General features: G+C 33.7%; 1 protein-coding gene across 7 annotated transcripts in view; it reads left to right on the top strand.

Moving 5' to 3' along the window:
* The window catches only part of RALGAPA1 (Ral GTPase activating protein catalytic subunit alpha 1), a gene marked incomplete at its 5' end in the record, with an annotated part of 228,244 nt that overhangs the window by 191,877 nt on the left and 11,029 nt on the right, over window positions 1–25,338 (top strand). For all 7 annotated transcript variants that reach the window (XM_082620173.1, XM_082620170.1, XM_082620172.1 and 4 more), the window contains 2 exons: window positions 8,796–8,954; window positions 9,938–10,065. In XM_082620173.1, coding sequence (XP_082476299.1) covers window positions 8,796–8,954; window positions 9,938–10,065 — 287 coding nt within the window. The remainder of the gene's footprint in view (window positions 1–8,795; window positions 8,955–9,937; window positions 10,066–25,338) is intronic.

The following is a 25,338-nucleotide window of genomic DNA, read 5'->3' as shown; positions in this document are numbered from 1 at the left end:
AAAAATGCAGCTGATTTCTGTGTGTTAATTTTGTATTGTGCAACTTTGCTGAATTCATATATTAGTTCTAACAGGTTTTGTTGTGGAATCAGGGTTTTCTGTATATAATCATGTTTTTTCAATGTCTCTGTGGAGAAACAAGAGCTTGCTTGGTCCACCATTTTGCTGACATAACACCCTAGAAGAAAATTTTGTGTTTTTTTCCCCCTTTAACCTAATTAATTCTAAATGTAAAATTATTTAGCAATTTAACAAGTGGAATAGTACAAGTATTTTTTTCCAGTTATTTAGTTTTTTGGGTTTTCTTCAAATTATTAGAGAAAGACTGCAGGCAATTAATGGCATAGTATTCCAATTGTTTAGTATCGAGATGCCAGAAATAATGTAACTTTTAAAAATGCAAGCATGTGTTTATAATTTTTAAAAAATTTATAATGCAAGCATGCTATTATATTAGTTGTCAAAGTAACTGTACCTGTGTTATTGAAGAAAATTACCCTGGCTAGATAGGCTTTTTTTTTACTTAAATAGAACAATTTAAAGGGCTTATTTGTTTGTTGTAGTGAGAAAATTTCAAAACATAACTTCTTTCACATGTATAATACCTACCAGATAAAAACAAAACCTGTCAAAATTGTAAACAATATGTAATAAAGTGGTATCATTTTGGAAGGTATAGTTCTCTTATATTCTCAAGTAGTAATTTAAGTAACTTTAAGTAAAATCTACTGTTATCAAGGTTGGGGCTAAATTGAAGCAATATTTCACTTAAGTCAGTAGAAAGGAAAAATTTACCCAGTCTCATAATTCAGTATAAATTATTCTAAACCTTCTTTTCATAGAAATAAAAAAAAGTAACATTTATTTCTCTATATACTGAGTTTTCCCTTTCCCTATTCTCTGTGATTCTTGCCGTTACTGCTCTTCAGAGTCCTAGTATGTAAGATTTTTCTAAGTAACAGTCTTCTATTTTAGCTCTATTACAGTATCAATTTCTTTTCAATAAAAGGTTAAATTCTTAAACTTAAACATAGAAACCAGTTGCCTTATACCAGTTTTCCTTAATAAAAAAATCACTTTCTGTATTGGTATTTTTTCTCCTGAATTTAATAAATTCCACATTAGTGGTAATAAGTTGAGGCCTAGAACATGTGTCCTGTTACAAATGAACAATTGGATATCATTAGGTTGTCCCCCTTTGCTTTGTACATATATCTTTAGGTGTGTTAATCCATTCAGTAGACACATTAATGAGCACTGGTTGAAGTGTAATATTGAAGGAAGTAAGGCTTGTTGACCTCAGCGTGGAGTTTAATACCTCTAATTAAATTAGATGGTCAACAGTCAGTTTAAAGAAATAGCCTTGCCTCTGGCAAGGTAGAATTATGTATGACTCTGGTTCTTTGTTTTAAACTTGATAGGAGAAAATCATTTATATCTGTTTTATAGAAACTAATTTTAGTTTTCACTTTGTGTTTAAAATATCATGTGGTGATTTTGTAAATTATTTTTAAGCATTTTATCTTCTCAGAATGAGAGGTAAATATCTTTGAACCTCTTTAAGTGTTAGCATTTTATTTCTTGTGAAGAAAGGCTTTTTCAAGGATCAAAACGGTAGCGACAGAATTTTTACAACATAGACTATACTTTTTTTTAACAAATTAACCAAACTTTCAGTCTAACAAAGTAGTCTCTCTTAGAAATACTACGCCACCATATTAAAAATCCTGATATAACTCCAGTCCAAGCCATCTGTTCTATAAATTCTCTCTACCTGAGGAAGATTGACAGAAAATGGTTAAAAATAATTTCCACTTAACTGAGTTTATTCACCCCTAAAAATCAAAAGTGCTGCAAGCATTGGTATAAAGTGTTCACAGGAGCTTGTCTCATTTCCTCTGTCTCCTTGTTGTAGCCACTTGCTGATACTCTGCTTCATAGGTAGCTGAATCATCCTTTTAGGAGTTTGATGAAGATCAAGTTGAGATAATTATAACCTACTTTTAGTTGGACTCTCTAGCCTATCTTTCATTTCCTGGACCCCCCAAAAGAGGGGAAAGAAACACTTTATTTAAGTCACTTCCCTCTGAAATATTGTTAGTGTACTGGACAGCAGTTCGTTTTTTGTTTTGAAATTTGGTTACAATAGTTTCGCAGATAAATGAGCTCTGTTGAACTGCTTAGTCTGATTAGAACTTTAAATCCATTTTTCTTTATTTTATCTAGAAATACTTAAATATATACTTCACTTTGAAGTAAAATATACTTCACTTTCCAGAGAACTATATGCTAATATAGTCTGGAAAAGGAATTGGAAAACAAACTTAAGGAATAATAACAAAAATTTTTTCATTGTTTTAGTAGAAGTGTAGTTAATGTAATAGTTAATAAATGCTATGGAATTATACACATGGTTGTAGTCCTAAATCTAGCCACATTACATAAAATAATTATGTTTTAATATAATAGACTCTACCTTTAACCCCGATTTCTATAAATATACTCCTGATGACAAGAAATGAAGATAAAGAAACAAGGAAGTATAAATGGTTCAGAGCAGATTTATCTCAGCACTGTGAATGGTTTAATTTGGATGGTATAGCAGTGGCTTCTCATTGCATATAGAATACAATTCTAATTCCTTACTATGGCCTTCAGTGCCCTACAGGATTTGGCCACTTGCCTGCCTACCTCCCTGATCTCATCTTCTGTCACTTTCCTTTTCACTTACCACAATCTGGCCTCACTGGCTGTCATTCTAACCTGCCATCATGTCAAGCTCATTCCCATCTCAGGGGCTGTGCACTTACCTTATTTTCCATTTGAAATGCTCTTTCGTCACATTATCAGGCTTTTTCATCCTCATTGTTCTATTCTCAGACTCACATGACAGTTCCTCAGAGAGACCTTTCCAGACCATCCTAGCTAAAGAAGCCCTCTCTATCCAGTAACACTGTCACATTACCCTATTTTATATTTGTATAGCACGTATCACCATCAAAGTGGCATATTTAAATAAAGCCATAATTGCAGATAATTCTATTTTTATGCTGTGGACTATGTAATGATAGAAAACAATTTGCTAAGTAAGTACTGTGACATTATCTTTTTAATAGCATATTTATTGAGTGCCCACTCTGCTAAAGTATTGTGTACTAGATGCCGTGCCTATTGCTTCAAGAAGCTTTTCCCAATTACTAAGAATGAATGATCCAGACAGCAAGTGAATTGTGAAAATGTATGAGCGTATGTTTTTTCACATGATTGAGGAGTATATGATAGTTTATGTTTTGCTGCATGAGTGTCTGGAAGGTGAGGGGCAAAGAATGAGGGCTTGGGGCAGTGAGTATCAACTCAGTTTCAATTTCTACATGTATGCCACTATCTTGTGAAGTAACTGCCTAACCTAACTAACTTCTATGCATTCTTCAAGTGCCATTATAGATCAGTTATCTTTGTTATTTGCATTCAGAGAGGTATATTTAGAGCATTATCTCTACTGTTAATTATTCATTAATTGCTTAGTTTATTTTACTCTCCACTGGACTTAAAGCTATGTGAGAGAAGAAAATATGTCTGTTTTTCCTCACCGTTGTATATTTAATAGCTAGTGCAGTGCATTTAGTCAGCTCTCAATATTTGCTGTTTGAAAGAGGTAGATAGGAAGGAGAGAGGGAAGGAGGAGAGAAGGCCTTTTAAGAACTCATGAACTAGTCCAGCTGTGTAGGATGACTAGCATCTGATCTAGAGCAACAGTAGAGGAAATAGGAAGGAAAGTACAAAAACAGAACATAATACTATTGTTTTAATGAAGAGCTTATTAGAGATACTATAAGGAAATCAGAAATTGAAGACTTTCAGGGTTTGACTCTTGAGTAATTATAATTGAGTTATTAGGTGTTTTTAACAGAAATGAGGACATCAAGGGGGTAAGTTGATTTTGTAAAACAGATGATATAGTTATATTACATGAATTCTAGTCTCTAACTCCAAATGAATGATATTTCACTGAGGAAATCTAGAATTGACTCTGGAATCTCTACTGATAGTTGTGGGAAATGAGAACACTGCCATAGATAGGCAAACATCTGATTTTCATAAAAGGACATGGAACAGGCCACCAACCACAAAAATTACTAACATTCATGAGCTCTATGTCAATGCCTGGCAAAATAGGATTATTAAACAGATGGTTTGTGAGCACTTAGGTAATGAAGTAGTGATCACTAGGAGCTACCCATGAGTTCACCATAACAAATCACATCAAAGTAACTTAATTTGTTTTAATAGGATTACTACATCAGGGAAGGCCATAGACAGTATAAAGCATTTAACTAAGTCGTTTGTTGTGGACAAGTTGAAGAAATGCGGTCTTAATAATAGTTCAATAAGTATGTTCGTGACTGGTTCTGTAATTATATCTAGAGAAATTAATTATATAATGAGAGGCAGTAGAGGGAGGTGGTTAAAGTATGGTTTCTGAAACTAGCCTGCTTGGGTTTCAATCTTGGCTCTGCCGCTTATTAGTTACTTGACCTTGGGCAAGTTACAAAGCTTCAATTCCTCACCTGTAAAAATAAGGTCAATAATAATTATACTTATCTTGTAGCATTGTTTTGAAAATTAAATAAATTATCACAAAGCACTCAGAAATAGTAAGTATTTAATAAATGTTGGATATACGTTTAACCAGGAAGGACATCTGTAATGACTTACTGTATGGCTCTTACCCAAACCTGTCCCATTTGACATTTTTATCCAAAATCTAAATAAAGACACAAGAATTTGAATTTAAGGATAACCCAAATCTGGAAAAGGGAGAGCCAACATACTGAATAGAAGAATCATGCTAACAAAAGGCCTTGATAGGTTTTAAGATAATTGGAACCTGGTAAGTTAAAGTTTATTAAGAATACATAGAAATCCTCTCTAGTTCTAGTAGTCAGTTGTACCTGCTTAAAAGAACTTCGTAAGAAAAAGTCTTAAGGGTTTGAATTGACTACAGCTTCCATTTGAGCCAGTGTTATAAAAATGCAGAAAATAATTGAGTGAACAGAAGAAAGGAAGTAGTCCCACTGTGGGCTGGTTGTATTATAGAATATATTGATATTATATTCCATTTCAGATACCACAATTTAATAGAAACATCAATAAACTGAGGTAAAAATCCAGGATAATGAATAAGTTTGTAAAGTATAAAAAGAGGAACACTTTTAACCTAGAAAAGTTGAGTTATATATTAGACCAATCTTCAAATATTTGAAAAGATAATATATGAAATATAGATTACGTTTATTTGGTATTAGTCTTATTTTGGAAGAACTAGCTTCAGGAAGGCAGATTTTGGCTTACTGTAAAGTAGGGTCTAACGATTATAGCTCTTTTTAAATGAATGGGCTAATTTGTGAATCTGTAAGCTTCCTAACCCTAGAAATACTCAAGCAGGGAGGATTACTTGTCAGGGATATTGCACTGGGAGTTCCTGTATTGTGTGGGAAATTAGAGCTTTAGTGTCTGTTCCGGTGCTAATATTCTATAATGTACTGAGGACTTCAATTTTATATGTGTTGAATTTTATTTAACTATTTTATCTTCATAAATTGATAATGATAATCTGCAGCTTATGTTATATACCTTGAATTCCAAAATGACTTCAACAGCAGTCAAAGTGAATTTGGAAGAGTACTTTGGTTGCCAGTCATTTTAACAGACCTATCCCATGTACAGAATTCTTATACTCTATTTCAGAAGTGATTCGCATCTGGGTACAAAAACATGCAGGTAGGAACTCCTTTGAGAGTTTTCAGAGTATGGAAAAACCCTACTGAGTATACATAAGACACAACCCTTTAAATCTGTAAAATATAAGGAATAGATAAAATAATTTAAAACATCAAATACTATATAAAGTATTTATGTCATATAAATGTCACACACACTTCTGAAGTTTCTGTTAACCACTCAAAATTCATATTTTCAGTAGTCTTCAAAAATTCTAACATACATGGCAATGATTAGCAATTTCTCAATTTGTTTAATTATTTTATAGCAGGGTTTAAAGAGATAAAGATATAAAAACATGCCTCAACATAACAGCATAAAATAATTGCTTTTTTAGCATTTGGATAAAAATGATAAGGATGTTCTTGAAGCTTTTTCCTTAAAATGATTGAACATGTTTTAAATGACTTTGTTTATATGCATAGTTCTATGCCACAAATATCTGCATTACAACATCCTGGAAAAAATATACTATTCTTTTCTGTTAAACTTCCATAAGAGTCTTTTAATACTCTGTGGTAGATATTTGAAGACAAGCTTTCATTATAAAATAAAACTACAGTTGCCCTTTTCTCTCATTTCTTTAGATAAGTGGGCACTAGAAATTATAGATAGGTTTGGCAAGAGTTCAAGGGTTAATGTAGCAGATAAATAAAAGGAATTTTCTGTAAATTGAGACCTGCATTATTTCAGTTGTCTTGTCTTTCCTAACCTAACTCATTTAATTTTAAAAAGTAAATACTTAAATTCTTCCTGACAGTGTGCTCAGCTTTTACTATCGTTTATTACTTCAATTATACTTGATATCACTTAGAACAATCTGCCATTTGGAAATCTCAGTATAGCCTGGAGCTTAGTATTAGATCTGGCTGCTGTTGTAACATGTACAGCATATGACATTAATGTATCAAAATTAGATTGGATCATCCCTCCTGGTTAAATTTATTTCACATTTCTTTTGTATTCAGTTAACATAAACCTATTAGGGAAGCTGACACATGGGGATGGCTGTATAGGAAGGATATTTTTAAAGTATTTTGATTAAAAAATGAAATTATAGAGCCATGGCTTTTCTGAGTTGTGTAATCTTTTTTGGTTTTTAAAAATGTCACAAAGCCCAAGTCTTGCATTTATGTCATTCAGGGTGTGTGTGTGTGTTGTAACTAATGGTAATTAAAACTTAAAATAAACATTGTTTTGATGTTTGAGGTCTATCATCATCTATTTAGAGCAATAAGCACATTTATGGTTTCCAAAAAGAATTATTTAATCCACTTAGACCTAAAAAAAGTCATCCTTAAAAGAAAATAAAAATCTTTATATTTCTAAAATAATAGATTCTGGTCTATAGACTTAGCTGGGCACTGTCTTTAGAGTAATAGCTGCCACTATCTTATAATCTGTCAAAGAAGAGAGGGCATTTCTTACTTAGGAATATAAAATTTAAAGTTCAGGGATTTACCTCGTGTTTTCAAATACTTAATGACATTCATAGTGCCTAGGATTTTCTAGATAGATTGGTGTTGGGGACTTTCAAGAACCATTAGAACACTGGTTCTTGGCTTTTTTTTGTAATACATAGTCCTATATGATAGACTTTCTTCTCAGAAAAATACACAAATAAAATTTGCAAAAATTCATAGATCCCTTGAACCCAGATTAAGAACTCCAGGGTTAAAGGGTGACAGAAGAAAACCTTTCATTAATTGGAAGGTTAATTCCTTTGTTTAAATGACACATTTAATTATTTTCCTGCCTTGTGGTCATTAAGTCAAAATAAATCCAATACTTCAAAAACAGAAATTGGGGGCCTCCCTGGTGGCGCAGTGGTTAAGAGTCCGCCTGCCGATGCAGGGGATACGGGTTCGTGCCCCGGTCTGGGGGGATCCCATGTGCCGCGGAGCAGCTGGGCCCGTGAGCCATGGCCGCTGGGCCTGCGCATCCGGAGCCTGTGCTCCGCAATGGGAGAGGCCACAACAGTGAGAGGCCCGCGTACCGCAAAAAAAAAAAAAAAAAAAAAAAAAAACAGAAATTGCCTGTATGTTAGCCCCTACTAAGAATATTGATGACACTTATCCTAATTTTCTCTTCCACACTTTTCTGCCTACAATATGTCAAGTTATCTGAAAGTAATAGAAAAGCCCATGTGAGATATGCACCAAAAATGGGCTCAAATGTTTGCAGTGGCAGAATCAATAAATGTACTAAAATAACCAAATTGTATTGGTATATTAAAATACATGTTTAAACAATAATCTACGTGAAGAAAACTCAATACTTATGGACATTAAGTTAATTTTTCTAATAACAATAGAAATCTAACTTTTGTATACTTTGCTTTTTATAATTTTAATCATCATAATGTTAACTCTCTAAATGCCAAAAACACCTTCGTAAGCACTATAAATATTTAAATAAAATCTTGAGAGAGTCTAACAAGTCTCACAAAGTCTACTTGAAAGAATTTCGTAGGCAAAGTTTCATAGTCAGAGAAGAGCAGGAAATAAATTTGTTAAAGCAAATATAATCGACTTTCTCTTACTCAGTAGATATTTATGTTTTACTTCTTTTCCTTCTCTTTCTGTTTCCTCCTTTAGACCCTTTCACTGCTCATTAACACTTCCAGAGAGTGGTCAGAAAAAAAGAATAGTCTTAAATCCATCACTTTTTAAAACACTCTTTTAAACAATTTTAAAAAGGTTTGGTAGTGGAAAATTGGTTCAGTTGCTGGTTAAGAAGAGTGTTTGGTCTGTATGTGAATCTTTTTTATCTAATTTCTCTGTTTGCCATTGACTATATAGATAGTTGAAAATTATCTGGTCTTCTGCAGTGTCTCCTAATGTCTTTTGAGTGCTTTTGTTTTGCATGTTATGAAAAATGATCAAATGAAGTTTTAAAAATATTTTTTAAACTTCTTTACCCTTTAATCTTTTTATAGTATGCTGTCAGTAGCTGTATGACTGTATTCACAGGGCTTTTCTCGAGCACTATGAACTGTTTTCTTGGTTTTCCAGTTGAGACATTTAGGAAATGATGAAGTACACATCGTTTGGTCAGAGCATACTAGAGACTACAGGAGAGGAATTATTCCTACCGAATTTGGTGATGTCCTTATTGTAATATACCCAATGAAAAATCACATGTTCAGTATCCAGATAATGAAAAAACCAGAGGTAAGAACTCCTTATATTACATTTGAATAATATATTTTGAGTTCTACATGGGTTTGTGAGTTTCTTGCCCTCTTTCAGAAGAATTAGACTAGGCATCAAAACGTGGAATTGGAGGGGGAGATGAGACACAGACTCTGGTAGCTATGTGAATTGTCTAAGTCTAGTTCAGAAGGCGCTAAAATAGGAAAAATAGAAAGAAACTGTATTCGAATGGAAGAAGGCTAAGTAGTGCCAGAGTGGAAGTTCCCATTTACTGTTGTTTTTATATACCCCACAAGCTAAGAATGTTTGTTACATTTTTAATGGGTTTTTCTCTTTTAAAAAATCAAAGGAGAATATACAGCAGAGACAATATGTGGCCACAAAGCCTAAAATATTTACTGTATTATTCACAGTTCATGTCTTTGCCTTCAGCTGCCATTTGTACCAGCCAATATTCAAACAGAATACTTTTGAAACTGTCAGTCATCTGATAAAAATGACAGATTTTTTCTAATAAACCATATAATAAAATAAAAAATAGTGTTTCAGATTCTGTAGTAAAATAATAATAAAAGTGTTTTAGGTTTGGTAGTAAAGCTGGCATCACATGAAAATAATAAAAAACTAACTTGCTGCCTGTAAGAATGTGTGTCCTCCCTGTGTTTACTCAATGGGGGAAAAGTAAATTATTTCCAAGTGTTGGATTTTTGTATACAATTGCGGCTACAAAAATTTGAAAATTGGCAGGTAGTATAAATTATTTAGTCAGTTATATGAAGCATATAATTCTTTTGAATGGAAACCCTGTAGACCACTGGCATTTTTTGTTTGTTTATTGCTCCAGTATGAATGACCCATCATGGAAAAGAACTGAACTTGAATAGCATTTCTACTGAAGGAAGAACTAAACAGGAAGCAGAAAGACTTTGTATGCAAACTGCTTCTTATTTACAACCTTTCTCCAGTTCGAGTATAAAATTATGTTCTAATTTCTCAATCAGGTTCCCTTCTTTGGTCCACTTTTTGATGGTGCTATTGTGAATGGAAAGGTCCTACCCATTATGGTTCGAGCAACTGCTATAAATGCAAGCCGTGCTCTGAAATCGCTGATTCCATTATATCAAAACTTGTATCCTTTTTAACAGTATGGTTTCTACTCTAATATATGTCTACTTTCCAAGGTAACTACTTCTTATGTGTTGTTAAGACCTTTGAGTTTTTGTTTATTGATATATAGAGAATGGAGTTCCTCCCCAGTGTTTAAGCAGTTATGATATTTGAATGATGTATTTTCTTTTATACGCTTTTAATCAGTACTTGTCTTTTGGTTAATTAATTAGAGCCCCATTATGTACTAGGCGTTCTGCTAATCTGGATATGCAGAGATAACCATAACAGTCATTTCAAAGTACTCAATCTAGTTGAGGAAATATATTGTTTTCAGTATCTGTGCTGTAATAGTTATGCACAGGATGTTCTGGAATTACTATAACAATACTTCAGATACCTCTCAGTCAGCTGTAAGGAGTGGTGGTATCAGGAAACACTTCTGAGAAATGTAAGGATTGAACCAATCTTGAAGGATGAATGAATTAATCAGATAGATGAGATTAAGAAGAGCATTCCAAGCAGAGGAATGGCATAAATGGAGACATGGAAGTATGAGAGGCCATGGAGTGTTTAAGAACATGGCTTCTGGAGCCCGATTACCTGGACTCAAATGCTAATCGCCACTTCATTAGCTATGCAGCCTTGGACAAGTTATTTAACCTCTCTGAGCCTCAATTTCCTTATCCATAAAATGAGAATGATAATAATATCTAGCCTGTAGTGTTATGAGAACTGAATGAGTCAGTATGTGTAAAATTCTTAGAACACTGCCTGGGGCGAAATATGCACACAGTTTTAAAATTTAAATTGTTTTCTGATATCCCTTTCTAAAATGGATTTATGTTTCCATATACTTTTTCTAAATTATTCAAAACACTTCAATTATTTTTCTTTTACATAATAAACTGTAGATGTTAAGCTTTACAGGAAAGACTTTTTAAAATATCCTGTGTCCTATTCCATATGAAATGGATTTATCATAAGTCTACCACATACGTTTTCTTCTTTTAATGAAAATTGACTTAAGCAATCTGATTTCTATGTAATTTCTCACGTATTCTGATACTGTGGAATGGAATTATAGGTGGATCATGGCATGTTACATTGCTTAAGCTTAATGTCATTTATATAGCATTTCTTATTTGTAGCGGTTACATCTTCACTTACTTTGAGTTGAAAACTCTGATTTGACGTGGTCATTGTCATGAAATGTAAGGATTCAGTTTATTATATCCTGAATATCTCTAGAAAGGTAGCTAATCTTATAAGGAATATACAGATTATTATCTGTAAACTAATGTCTGCATTGTCAACTCTACTGAGATCGACTTCTTTCTGACCTGTGCCTCTTTACAGTTCCCCTGATCTTGGTGTTCATCCTGAGGTTAGTGTTCTCCATCATTTCATTTAAGACACAGTTGAAAGAATGCCTTAAATCTTTTGGGAAAGTGATGAGAGCGAGATTAGATTGTAATACAAAACTCTATTTGCCTCTTGTGTCAGGAGGAACTCAATTTATTGAACTAACACAAACTATTTCTGGCCTGGTATACAAACAACATGTAAAATGCACACCTTACCAAGTAGTTCAAGTATACCAATTAAAAGTGAGGATGTAGCTTAATTTCTTTTACCTGCGCCTAAATTCATATTCTTAAGGACTAGTTCAGATTTGCACGTTACACTAGAGGTATAATAGCTGGATTTGCAGTTAGAAACATTGATTTTTTTTTAACATCTTTATTGGAGTATAATTGCTTTACAATGGTGTGTTAGTTTCTGCTTTATAACAAAGTGAATCAGTTATACATATGTTCCCATATCTCTTCCCTCTTGCGTCTCCCTCCCTCCCACCCTCCCTATCCCACCCCTCTAGGTGGTCACAAAGCACCGAGCTGATCTCCCTGTGCTATGTGGCTGCTTCCCACTAGCTATCTATTTTACGTTTGGTAGTGTATATATGTCCATGCCACCCGAGGTCCGCCTTGTGATCCTAGTCAAGTCCCAGAATCTCTAAACCTAACTTTCTTCATCGGTAAAAAAGATGCTAATACCCATCTCAGAATTGTTGTGAAGAATAAATGAGATAATGAGTTTGGATGCACCTAGTAAATGAAATAAGGTACGTTATTTTGTGCAGTGATTAATTCTGTTATGTGTAAAGATTATAGTCAATGTGAAACAGCTCTACCCAACAGCAAGGAATTGCCTAATTGGGTTTTTATGTTTGGTTGGTTGGTTGGTTGGTTGGTTGGTTGGTTAATTGATTGGATTGGATTTTTAGGCCTGTTTCATGAAGCGCTTAATAGTTAATCTTGCTGAGATGTTAATAGATAGCACATTGGAGAAAATTCTAAGATGAAGAGAGATAATTTCAGATGAAAACAGTAAACATGAACACTTTATTTACACAGCAGATGTGAGCAATTTCTATCAGGAAAACCACTTCTGGAACTATCAGAGTAAAAATATTAAATCAGACAGATCAAACAAATTTTTCTTGACTTAGAAGCTTGAATTTAGAAGCTATATAGAAGTTATTTTCCCATACTATTTAAATATATAATAGAGATACTCAGCCTTTGCTAATCTGAAGAACATGTAGTCATCTTTCACAAAGATTCACAAAGATTCACAAAGGTGTATATTCTAAACATTGGAGGAAATAACTTCATATAGGTACTGATAGATTACTTGATTTTTATTTTACTTTTTTAAAGATAGATTCTACTCATTTAAAAAATTTTTTTGTTTATTTATTTTTGGTCTTCATTGCTGCACATTGTCGCGGTGAGCAGGGGCTACTCTTCCTTGCAGTGCACAGGCTTCTCATTGTGGTGGCCTCTCCTGTTGCGGAGCACAGGCTCTAGGCACACAGGCTTCAGTGGTTGTGGCTCGTGGGCTCTAGAGCACAGGCTCAGTAGTTGGGGCGCATGGGCTTAGTTGCTCCGCAGCATGTGGGATCCCAGACCAGGGATTGAACCCGTGTGCCCTGCATTGGCAGGCGGATTCTTAACCACTGTGCCACCAGGGAAGCCCAATTACTTGATTTTTAAATGAAAGTTTATACAATAAATTACAGCTAGATGTTTTTGAGATATTGAAATATAAATGTCTTTTCATTTTAAATAAATACATATTTCAGAAATATAATAAAATGTTAAATGTATATTTTTGACAAATTCAGATTTTGACAAATTTCCTTAAGCTCCCATTAAGGAAAAAAAAATCATGTGCTCTAAAACAGATCAATAAAACAAAAGAAATTACAACAAAAACTGAGATAGAAGTAGGCTTTGAAAACCATCAGAGTTACTATTTTAATCCTCATAAGAGAAATGAAGGAGTAAAAGAATATGTAATAAACTCAATTATATTTGGATAATTGTACTGCTGTGTCAGTTATTTTATGCCCAGTAAAAGTACCCACTAAGATTCCACAGCATAAATTGTGCTATTTATGATCATTAAGTACAGCTTAAATTTTATCCTAGGAACATCTTCTGTATCTGTGAATCTAATGTTGTTCACTAAATGAGGACAATATTGATTGTCATACGCTGCCCAAATCGATCATGCTGGCAGCCTGAATTACAGTAATCTGTCAGTATTGATGACTGTCTTTCAAGCTTTGAAACCTCTCCTTTACTTCACTTGTCATTTCTTGCATTACTTGTACTTGAAAAGCATTTTCTTGCAACCTCTGACTTTGTCAGCTAGGTTTTTTGGGGGGTTTTTTGTTTGTTTTTTTTTTTTTGTCCCGAGCTCAATTTGTTGGTTTGATCATGCAGTTAGAACTGAAATGCATCACTGGGGAGAAGGTGTAGGCACATTCTCAGTAACCATTGGACCTGAGGGGTATTTCAGGTTGATCTTAGTCATCATTTATTAATTACCTGTTGAAAGAGAGTGTATGTGTGTGTTGGTGGGGTTTGGGGTTTTTTTTGTTGTTTGTTTTTGGCTTTTTTGTATTAGGAATAATAATTCCAAAGCATTAATTTCATGATCTTAGCTATAATGACTTTTCCTTAAATAAAAATTTTAAAGTAATTATTTGTTTTGATCCTAGGGACATTTTGACTATGTATAAATGTTAAATATGTTGCTATCAAATATGTACTGTTTCTCTTTCTTTTTTAATGTGAGATTTATTATACATAGAAATTTTCAGAAGTTACAGTATATAGTCATGTTGTATTCAGGTTCTCAGAGAAACGATCAGTAGGATGTGTGTATATACATAAGTACATAAAGAGAGAGACTGATTTTAAGGAATTGGCTGACACGGTTGTGGGTACTGGCAAGTCTGAAATCTGTGGGAGTTGGGGTAGAGCTGATGCAGTCTGAGTCAGAAGGCATCTGGAGATAGAATTCCTGCCTTCCTTGGGGACCTCAGTCTTTTCTCCTAAGGTCTTCAACTGACTGGATGAGACCCACCCACGTTATGGAGAGTAATCTGATATACTTTTCTCCTGATTTAAATGGTATTCACATCTAAAAAATACCTTCACAGCAACATCATCTAGGCTGGTGTTTGACCAAAAACTGGGTACCATGGCCTAGCCAAGTTGACATAAAATTAACCACATCCCATGTCCTAATTTTCTTAACTTTTTCTTCTTAACCTTTCTTACTGCAAAATATAATTTGAAAAAAGATTATAAATCCTAAATATACTATATGGTGAATAATTACAGTTTAACCACCACCAGGTCAAAAGATGCAACTGTACTGTTCTTCTTCTATCAAAAATATTTATTGATCATTTAAATGGTAATGGTAAAGATTTTGAGAGAAATGCAGAGACAAATCAGATGGTAATCTCTTCAATAATCTTATTATTTAATAGGGGAGATAATTATATGTACACTAAAAATTATAACACAAGGTAAAATGTGTCACAGTAGGGTTGTAGATAAGATGCTGTGGGAGTTCCAAGGAAAAAGTCATTACTTTGGAGTAAGAAAATCAGGGAAGAAGAATATATAGAAAATCTGGGCCTCAAAGGGTGAGATTTGAGTAGATGGAATGCAGCATGTCTGTTATAATTCTTGTAATTTATATTTTGAGGCTTTATGTGTATATATATATATATATATATATTTAATACATATATAATATTGTGAAATATATGTTTTGGGGGATGTTATAAAATAAAATAGTATCTTTAAAAAACACTTTCCTCCTAGATTTAATATTCTTTCCTCCCAAACCAATATTATTTGATTTCTTCTAATCTGTTTAGATTTGACTTTTTCGTAAATGCCAGAATTGGGTTTCTGTTTAACTTTATCAGACAAATTACCAGAAGTCAATGATCATTCTTCAATTAGTCACAGTTTGTTATCCCTGCAGTTCTACTACTCAAATGTAAAGAACCTGTTGCAAAAGTATGAGAGCCAAAACGAAATGAAATGTAATTGATTGGCTCCACTAATGCAGTTTGCCATTCATTACGATAGAACATTATAAAACCTCTTAGGGAGGCCCATCAATATTGCTGCCATTTCATGTTAGAAGAAAGTGAGTTTATTGAGAAACTGCATAACTTTATATATCTACTGTCTTTTGTAGATCATTTCCTCAGAAGATAATATTGGTAAGTATGGACTGTCCTTAATTATAGTCCTTAATTATAAATTACTTATATTTAAAAATGCGGAGGCTGACTGTTAGGTAATCAGCCTGGGCTTCAGAGTCCAGAACCACTTATTAAGTGTGTCACTGTCTTTATGTCTAATTTTATTTAATCTGTAAAAGGAGTACCAAACTCAGGAGTGTTGTAAGGATTAAATGAGATTATCCACATGAAGCACTAAGCAGCCTGTCTGTCATGTAGCAAGAGCTCAGAAAACGTGTTTTTACATACTGTTATACTTTTACATGGTGTTGACAAATGAAGTTTTTTTATCCTATTCTGATAGTACATTGGCTTCACAGCAAAAATAGCAAAGGAAAAGAAAGCAGTACCACCATTTTACCTGTTTTCTCAAATCCAGTGTGACAGTATGGTCCATATATGCCAATCTATGGACAGTTGGGTTATATCATAGTGTACCAGAAAGAAAATAGGAGAACTGTATCAGATGATTGTCAGACTGTTCCCTAAAAACAACAAAACTTGAAGTTTCTCTACTTCCATCTTTATTAACTTCTGACCTTTGCTAGAAAAGGAATTTTTTTTTCTCTCTATTAAACACTATGTTGTTGATATTAGTGATGAAGGTGCACTGGTATGCTCACATTATTATTAACTACACCTACTGCATAATGTGTAAGTTTTATTCTAGTCTTTATTTAAATAGAAAAACAGCAGTAGATTCAGATGCTATTTGGGGATTTCAGAGAGCAAAGAATGAAGGATGTAAAGCTGAAATTACTCTAACCTCGTTTAACATAGGAATTGCAGTGCTTTTAATCCATTATTTTCCTTTTACTAAATATATGGATTTTGCTATTGAATTTTTAATAACTCAATAATGGAATTAAAATTAAACTATGGATCACAAATCTCCCCATTTTCTTCTAACTGCTTTTCCTCTCAAACGCTAGAATATAGCCTATTTAAATCTTAACTTTTGCTTGCCAAACCACTGTTACCGTCCATCTGTTCATGCCAATTGCAAAGAAGGTTCAGTTTTTAGTGAAGCTTTGCATTTCACATAAGGTATGCGAAATGAAATTTCACAAGGGACATGATGGATCCTGATTCTTAGTGATAAACCTTTGGGGCCATCAGGGTTGGCATATGGTCCAGTATGATATGAAGGCTTGGGTTCCCTGGCTTCACTTCTTTGGCGTGAAGCTGATAAAACCTGGCTCTTGAGTATTATTTCACTGGACACCAATCATGGGCAGCAGGAACTGCCCATTTAACTCTCTGTGGGAAGGAAGCCCAGAGAGCATTCACAATGGTACCATTGTCGAGTTGCAAACTGCTCTGAACAGCTTGACGGCACTAGGGAGGAGGGGAAGGGGTTGCTTTACTAATTGCTGTTCAGAAAAGAGAAGAAGCAAAAATAGCTGTTGTAGAATTGATGTTTCTACATTTACTTATTCTTTTGATAAGCGTGTTGACTTTTATTTAGCACATACCTACTATCAAAAAGAAAGCAAATAAATATATTTAAGCAACCACCTGTAGTAATTCCTTGTTAACGTGCCATTATCTATTTTCAGCCCACCAGATTATAGCAGAGCAAAAGTCGGTTTGCTTCATATTTTTACCTTTAAATGAAATGAAAGTAATGTTTTGTTATCTTGACAGAAATTTAAAATAAGGGAAAGTGGATTAAAACCAGCACATTTTATATATCAGATAAGGTTAGAGACAGATTTGGCTTATGCTGTGCTTTTTAGAATTCCCAAATATCATCTGAATACATATAAGCAATATTAATATAGAAATGTAAATTAATTTTATGCATAACAATCGCAAATGCTAAAATAATCCACTAAGCAAATCTTAAGGTTAAATACTGGATTTATCATTTAAATGAGTAGGTAATGCCTATTTCAGTCACTCATACTCATAATTGTCTTTCCTTGAATTCTATTTCGGATATCTTTTTTAAATGTGAGGGTTGTTTCTTTGTTACGTGAGGCATTGTATGCTGTGATATTTGTATAAACACTACTCTGGGCCTTTCCATTTTCTTCTGGTCAGTCTAATCAAGCAGTTGGAGGTTCTGATGCAAAGAAACAATGATCTACAACTTTAAAAAAATTAAAGCTTTTTCAGCTCCCAGGATCCTGACCCCACAGTATATTTCCATAGATGATTCCTTTTTTCAGCAGAACTTAAGTTGACTAAATTATACTGCAGTATTGTAAGTTATGCAACGTGTCCTTTCAAAGGATCAGGGAGAAATATTTTAAGAAAAAATTTTTAATCTATAGATTTAAAAAAATGGGGTGTTCTTGCTAAACTGAGGGAAAATCAAATGCATGTTTTATAAAATTAGCAACAGTAAGATTTACTAGTATTGCATCTCTTCATGTCCCCTTAAATTATTTTAGTAAATGGGCACCAGTGCAATATTTCAAAAACAGTAATTCATTGAATGCCCATTCTTCCTTTTACTGCAGAATAGATTGTAGTTAAGTCAAGATTAATGGGTAGATTTTAATGTTAAAGTCCAGTCTCTGAGCCTATTATTCCCTGGGGGCATATAGTGCATTAGTTTAAGCCAATATACTGTTTATCATAGATGCTATGACACTGTCTTAAATGACAGTTTGCTGTACTTTGTAACTACTTACCATGATAATAAATCACTTTTTTTGTACTCCTGATAATTATAGCATTTAAACAGAATCTTAATTAAGTTAGTGCACATTTAGGTAGAGATAACACTTAAGTAATTGTACACTGTAAAATTTCACTTAGTTATTTTTTTCCTTTTTGCAGTCTTCTCACAGAACCCAAGTTTAGTATTTAGTCCAAACACAGACATTAATTTCCTCAACTTAATGTACTGAAATTTTTGTTCCTAAGAGGAACAACACAGTGATTGTTCCTAGTCTCCCCCCAATATTTTTTAAACTCTTACTGTAATACTAGTGATTTTGAAGCAGTTCTCTGTTGACTATGAAAGTCTCATTATTACTTAATGGTAGTATTTTCAAGCAGATCTTACCAAGAAGGAGAGCACAAAATTTTAATTTCATTAAATTTGAAATCCAGGTAACTTAGTTTTTCTTTTAGATGTTTTGTTTCATACAACTTTCATGAAAGTGTAATAGATACACATATTTGATAATCATGTTAGTCCTTTTTAGAAACTGCCAGGTGATTATTAGATTATTAAATCAGAAAGGATTTTCAGAACCTTTAGGTAGGTTTAAATTTTTAATCCTATTTATTTAAGGTTAATCTTTTTAAATGTATTTACATGAAGTTTGTTAGAATTGGGCTTATCAACTTTTTACTTAATGTTTTCATTTAGTAATTGACTGATTTATGAGCAATTATATATGGTCCAAATTTTATACAGCTCCAGCTTTCAATAATAGGACTATCCTCACAGTGCCTTAGCACCTGTTATGGATTTTGAGTCATCTGGCAGCCCATGGGACTTAGATAAAGAAGTACCAGGTGTCCTGCCTGTCTCCTAATTGAGACGCAGTGAAAACAATATAGACTTGGCAGCATGCTTAAAAGGATGGATTAAAGCCCAGCTTTGTCTACTCTGACAAATCACAGCTTTTCCTTCATGGTGTAGATAGTATCAACTACTAAAGAATTTCATTAATATAAAGCATCATAAAAATCATACACAATAATTGGTCATAACCTGTTGCAGATTTTCAGAATTTCTAATAACATAGTACAAATAATTCCCAGATTCATGCTATTTATTTAGGGGAGTTTTATTTTTACTGCATATGAACTAGACTGCATGTTTCTTAAAGAAATTAGCTACTGTAGGAAAGAAATGGAGTATTAATTAATTTACTAGATCTTCTTTATAAAGTAAGCAATATAGTTTTATTTTATAAATGAGCAGTGCCTATTAGTCCATGGGATACTTAATTGCCCTGTATATTTCAGGGAAGTATGCCACTTTACTCCTGATAATAATAATTATTAGATCCTGCAGATGTAATTGCAGAATATATCTACCCATATTCTATATCTCAATAAAATTCTTATTTTTCATTAAGTTTTCAAGACCCTGTGTAATGATACTGCCTCAGAATGTTTGAAGATACTTCAAGGCCTTTTAGAACTAAAAAGTCAAATGTGGTTTGTTTATTTTCTCAGTTTTATTTTAGATCATGCCATGGATTTTTATTACTATACTACATATGATATTCTAGTATATAAACAAAGATTTTTGAAAAATTGCCAATCTTAGAAAAGCTAGTAGTCATTGTGTTGGCCATCCTTGAGCTGACTAAAATGCCTTTTATACTTTTTTTTTTCCCCATCTAAAATCCAGATCATTGAGATTGTCTGTAGAAAGAGCACCGGACTATTAAATGACGAAGGTTCTAGTCCGAACTCTACCGCTCAGCAGCTTTGTTTTTCTGAGCGAATCTTTGTATTCTCCTTCGAGGCAAGGCTTATTGCTTAATAAACATTTTGCTGATTTTGCTAAGTTTCCTGACATTGATAAACATTAATACAACAACGATCATTGTTGTATCCTTCCTCTAGTTCTAACTAAAATTATCACAACCAATAGGGCAAAATGTTTATTTCAATGCTAAATTGTAATGAGTTGTAATTACTTTCAGCATTTATAGAATTTCTTCTATAGGCAATTATAATTTTCTAAGAAATTAATATCAGTTTTCTTTTAATGTTACACCTTACATATGTATACATTGTGCTTTACTCACTTTTTCTTCTTCCGGAGAAGGTCAGCAAGATTAAGGGTAGGGGTGGAACCAGACTCTCTCTGTAAGTTCAATCCTAGGAGAGTCCCAACTGTATTTGCCCCAAAGGGCTTTGTCTCTGGGGAGCCAAAGTGAGATTAGAGGAAGGGGGCTGTCTGCATAACAGGCTCCTAATCAACTACCAAACCAACTTTATTCATTCATTCTATAATTTATAAACAATCATTGAGTGCTGCTAGGCCCTGTGCTAGGTGCTAGAGATATAGAGATAAAAAGGCATGGCCTCCACCCTCAGACATTAGTCTCCCACTAGTTTATTAGGAGAACAAGCATGAGGAATGAGGCACACTTGATGCTTAACAACTGGCTCTGGAGAGCAGGAGGAGGCCTCGATTTGTGGCATTTTTTGAGTTCTATGATGTTAAAACCCCCACCATAGCCAATTTCAAACTACCAACCATCTTACAGACTTTGTAAATATTGTAAGTAGTACTTGCAAGAAATTTTTAATAGGTAAAACTCTTTCTCTTCCTGCAATTACTGTTCTTGGAATTTTGTATACAGAGAAGGGAGATGAAATTCCTGACTGCTAAAACGGCAAAGAAACCACATTAATATGAGTGTGGGCAAGTGCTTACTAAATTAGGAATTTCAGAATGGGCCCTAAATCCCTGAGGCTATGCTATTGAGCACAGATACAGACACTTCATGCTTTGCCTTTACTTAAAAAGGAGCCGGTAGTTTTTTCTTGTTTAGGAAAGAAAACATTAAACCTGAATTTAAGAGGAAATTAATTAAGCAATGATATGCCTTTGTTGTCTGTCTGTAATTTTCGTAACTCCTTTTTGTGAAAAATTATACTTTATATTCTTGCTATGTACAACATACATATATACAAACATAAACATACATACATATACACATGTACATATACTTACACACACACAAATTTCTATTTCTTTGAGACTAGTCACAAATTACATTGGACCTAAGTATTTATACAACCTCCTGGGCGTGCCATGGAATTAATGATCACAAAACTGAAAATTTTGCCTTTTCTGACAGCAAAAGCAGTTCAAAATTACATTGTATCATTAAGAAAATTATTGTGGCAAATGAAGGGTTGTTGCTTCTTTAAAAACCAAATCTACCTTTTATCTTTTCTCCCTATACATTAGTAAAGTTGAAAAAAGTGTTTCTAATTAACTGTCTGCAGTCTCTTTTCTTCATATTGTGTTTTTTCTCATGAGAAATTAGAGATTTCTCTTACCAGAGTAAGTCAAAAGTTCCTCTTGTACATAATAACACAAACAAGGAATATTATCAGAGTTCTTGCACGTGAACACAGGTATATTTCTTAAACTGATATTGAAAATTGTCCTAGTGGAGACAGCACCTGCTATTTACAAAGACTTGAGTCAAAGGTCAAAATAACTATCTTCATCACAGATGTAGGGGGACTTTTGGGTTACTTTGTATTTATATCCTTTATCTTCAACAGCCCTATAAATAGGAGCAGGTGGGGGGATCCCCATTTAACATTCAGAGAAACTGTGGCACAGAGAATTCATGTATCTCTTTCCAGGAGTGGGCTGAAACTGAACCCTAGTTTCATAACAGCTGGTCTTGACACAGTGACAGGGGGCCATTATTGTTTCATATGATAAGTTTAAAATCAAAAGTAGTTAATTGAATACTGATATTAATTTCATATTAATGAAGTACAGATTGGGTTTAAACTATTTATTTGTACTATAAAAATCAGTTCCCTTTTCTTATTTTTAGAATGGTAATATTCCTTCCCCCCATTTCTATTTTTGCAGAAAGTAGAAGGAAGGAGGATTAGTGGATAATTATATTGCTGTGATTGCAGCACCTGTGTGTTATTTCTTTTGATTGGCTAGTTCTATATTAAAGATTCCTACCAGCTAAAAGTCTCCTTCATCAAATGGCTCTTTATTAGCTAGTTTTGGCTTGGGTTTTAGATTTGCAACAAAAACCGTCTTAATTCAACTTAGACTTGTACTTTAAATTTTGTTCTGAATTTGTAAGTTTACCGTCACCTTTTTATCATTTCACCCATTTCAGTTTTTTTAATTTCAACGCCAGTGGCAACACACAATCACAGTAGGAATATAGCTTGAGCTATCCTGTTGTTATTAGCCATCAAGTTTGCGTATGCCACTCAATTTATAGGTACTAATAACTCTTCCCTAGAGAGCTGCCTTTTAAGGAATAAGTGTCTAACATATGGTAAGGAGATATAGGAATTAACTATTTTGGACTATGGTTACCATTGCAGATGCCAACATCACTGTTTGGAACTTTATCATCATCTCAATCGCAAAAAACACCTTGTTTGTGGACTCAGGACTATTGTTTAAGTACTTAGAGTTCATTATATCTCCTTAATAAATGTTTTCCAAAGTAAAAGGGGAAAGATGTAAGTACTGTAGATTGGGTTGCTTTCATATTGTTGTTTATTTATTTATTTGACTACATCACACTTGGAAAATTAGAATATTTAGCTTTTAGAAGGTGAGTTACTGTAGTCTATAATAATTTACTAAGCTAACAGTATTTTCTGAAAATAATCCCCCAGAAGGAAACTTCAGACAGTGGGCTGCCTAATTTGTGATAACCGTTGCAGTTTTTCATTTAAATTCAACCATTAATGATTGTTTTCCTTCACTCTGCCACCTATACCTGAACTTTAAAAAATTGTTTTAGAAAGCGTCATTTTCTCTAATTATGATTTTTTTGCCATTTTATTAAATACATCATGTGTTTTTATACAAAATGAATACATTATGTCTAGATAATTTTAGTTTCTGTAGCTTTATATAATTAGGGTTTCTTCAGAGTTTTATGAATCTCCTTTTGTACAGTGAAATAGAATTACACTTCAGAATGTATCTTTAAGAACCTAGGGGCAGGACAGGAATAAAGATGCAGACGTAGAGAATGGACTTGAGGACACAGGGAGGAGGAAGGGTAAGCTGGGACGACATGAGAGAGTGACATTGACATATATACACTACCAAATGTAAAATAGATAGCTAGTGGGAAGCAGCCGCATAGCACAGGGGAGATCAGCTCGGTGGTTTGTGACCACCTAGAGGGGTGGGATAGGGAGGGTGGGAGGGAGACGCAAGAGGGAGGGGATATGGGAATATATGTACATGTATAGCTGATTCACTTTGTTATACAGCAGAAACTAAACAACGTAAAGCAATTATACTCCAATAAAGATGTTCAAAAAATTTAAAAAAATAAAAAATAATTGTATCTTCTCTAGATATTCATTTCTTGCTCTAATCATCTCCTTGCTTTAGAAATATTAAATTTGCTTTCTCTCTGCCTAATTTTTGTGTAAACTCTAAATATAATAAGGTAAAGTAAAATATTTCATTTATAGGCCCTCTGAAAGTAGAGCATTTTAAAAGCAGGTAGGTGTCTCCACCCTACTTTTCATGAAGCATTTTACCCATTCAAGCAGACGTTTAAAAACAGCTTGTTTTGATAGCAGACTGTTCTCCTGTGGGCCTTCGGCCTTTGCTTCCTGGCAGCACCTTTGGTGCGAAAAGAGAGTGATCAATTGGGAGACTATCAGTGCCAGCATGCATAGAGTGATAAGTTAACACACCACTGGGAATTTCTAGGGCCCACCAAGATACTTCACTTCTAATGTGCTAACAAGCTCATTTTTCTACCTCTTGCCTCTTCAGTTATTTTTTTTTCTCAGAAGAGCTTAGAAGTTGAGTGCATCAGGCATAATGAAAAGCTCTGTAGGAGGGAGAAGCAATAACCCCATTTTTCCCTTTTCAGCCAAATAGAAAATTAGTTTCTGGTAATACACAAAGGCCAGTATTTTTTGTACAAGGGGCACTGCTGTGAATCAAAGGACTCTATTAACTGCAGAAAATTCGGCAGCTGTGAATCTCCCCCAATGAAAAAAGTACTTTCCAACAAGTTGTGAGATATGTGGTATTATTTAGATTGAACCATCAGTTTCATCCCCTTTCATTTATAACCATATACCCTCTTTTAAAAGTGTGCTATATTACTTTTCTGTGTTAACACTCAAAAACATCTATATGATCCTTCCATAAAATCCTTTCAATATAGCATCTTGTCCTGTTCAGGAGTAAAATTCTTTTGAAGTTCAACCCCAGAATTGAAAATAATGGATTGCCAGGAATTGGAATTAAGATTATTTCAATATTTGATACATAAAATAAATTGTAGTATAAGAAGAGGTTACTCAAGTCATTTAGGTGATAAAAGACATCACAGTCTAAGTCAAGTGCATAATGAATATAGACTTACCTTTAACTCTTATTTTTTTTCTCAATCAATCTTTTGTAAATGTAACTGGCTATGGTATCTCCCACTGAATTAACATTTTAAATTATCTTCCTCTCAGAATTTTTTCTTGGTCTTGATTGTAGACTCGGTCTACAATCTCTGGAACTAAAGGACTACAACAATTGAATTGCAATTTTAAAAAGAGAGAACAATGAATTTTGAGGGTAAAATATTAAAATGGGTTTTGGGGAAAATTCAACGAATAAAGAAGAACCAATAAGCAAATTTTTATTATCCTTTACACTTAGTTAAATGTCTTAGGTAAAGCCTATCAACATAGCACACTGAGTACAGCTGGAAAACTTTTAAAAGTTGTAGAAGAAAGGTTAACTGATTTCTCAGTTCAGGAACTATACGACATGAAGTCAGCATGTGAGTTTTTCCTGATAATTGTATGTTGCTGCCTGCTGCTCTACATTTTGACAGCCATTTCCATAGTTGCTTTCGTGAACAACAGAAATATTCTCTCTCTTTCTCGCCCTCTCTGTGCTAACAGCACAATCAGGCCTGCTGAAACAGGAAGCCTGGAGTGGGTTGTTCAGAAGCAACAACACTTCAAGGTACTGGTTGCTTGTCAATA

Source organism: Mesoplodon mirus, assembly GCF_964341445.2.
Source record: "Mesoplodon mirus genome assembly, chromosome: 4".
NCBI lineage: Eukaryota > Metazoa > Chordata > Mammalia > Artiodactyla > Ziphiidae > Mesoplodon > Mesoplodon mirus.
Note: the sequence above shows the minus strand (reverse complement) of the source record. Positions and strands in the feature narration are given on the sequence as shown.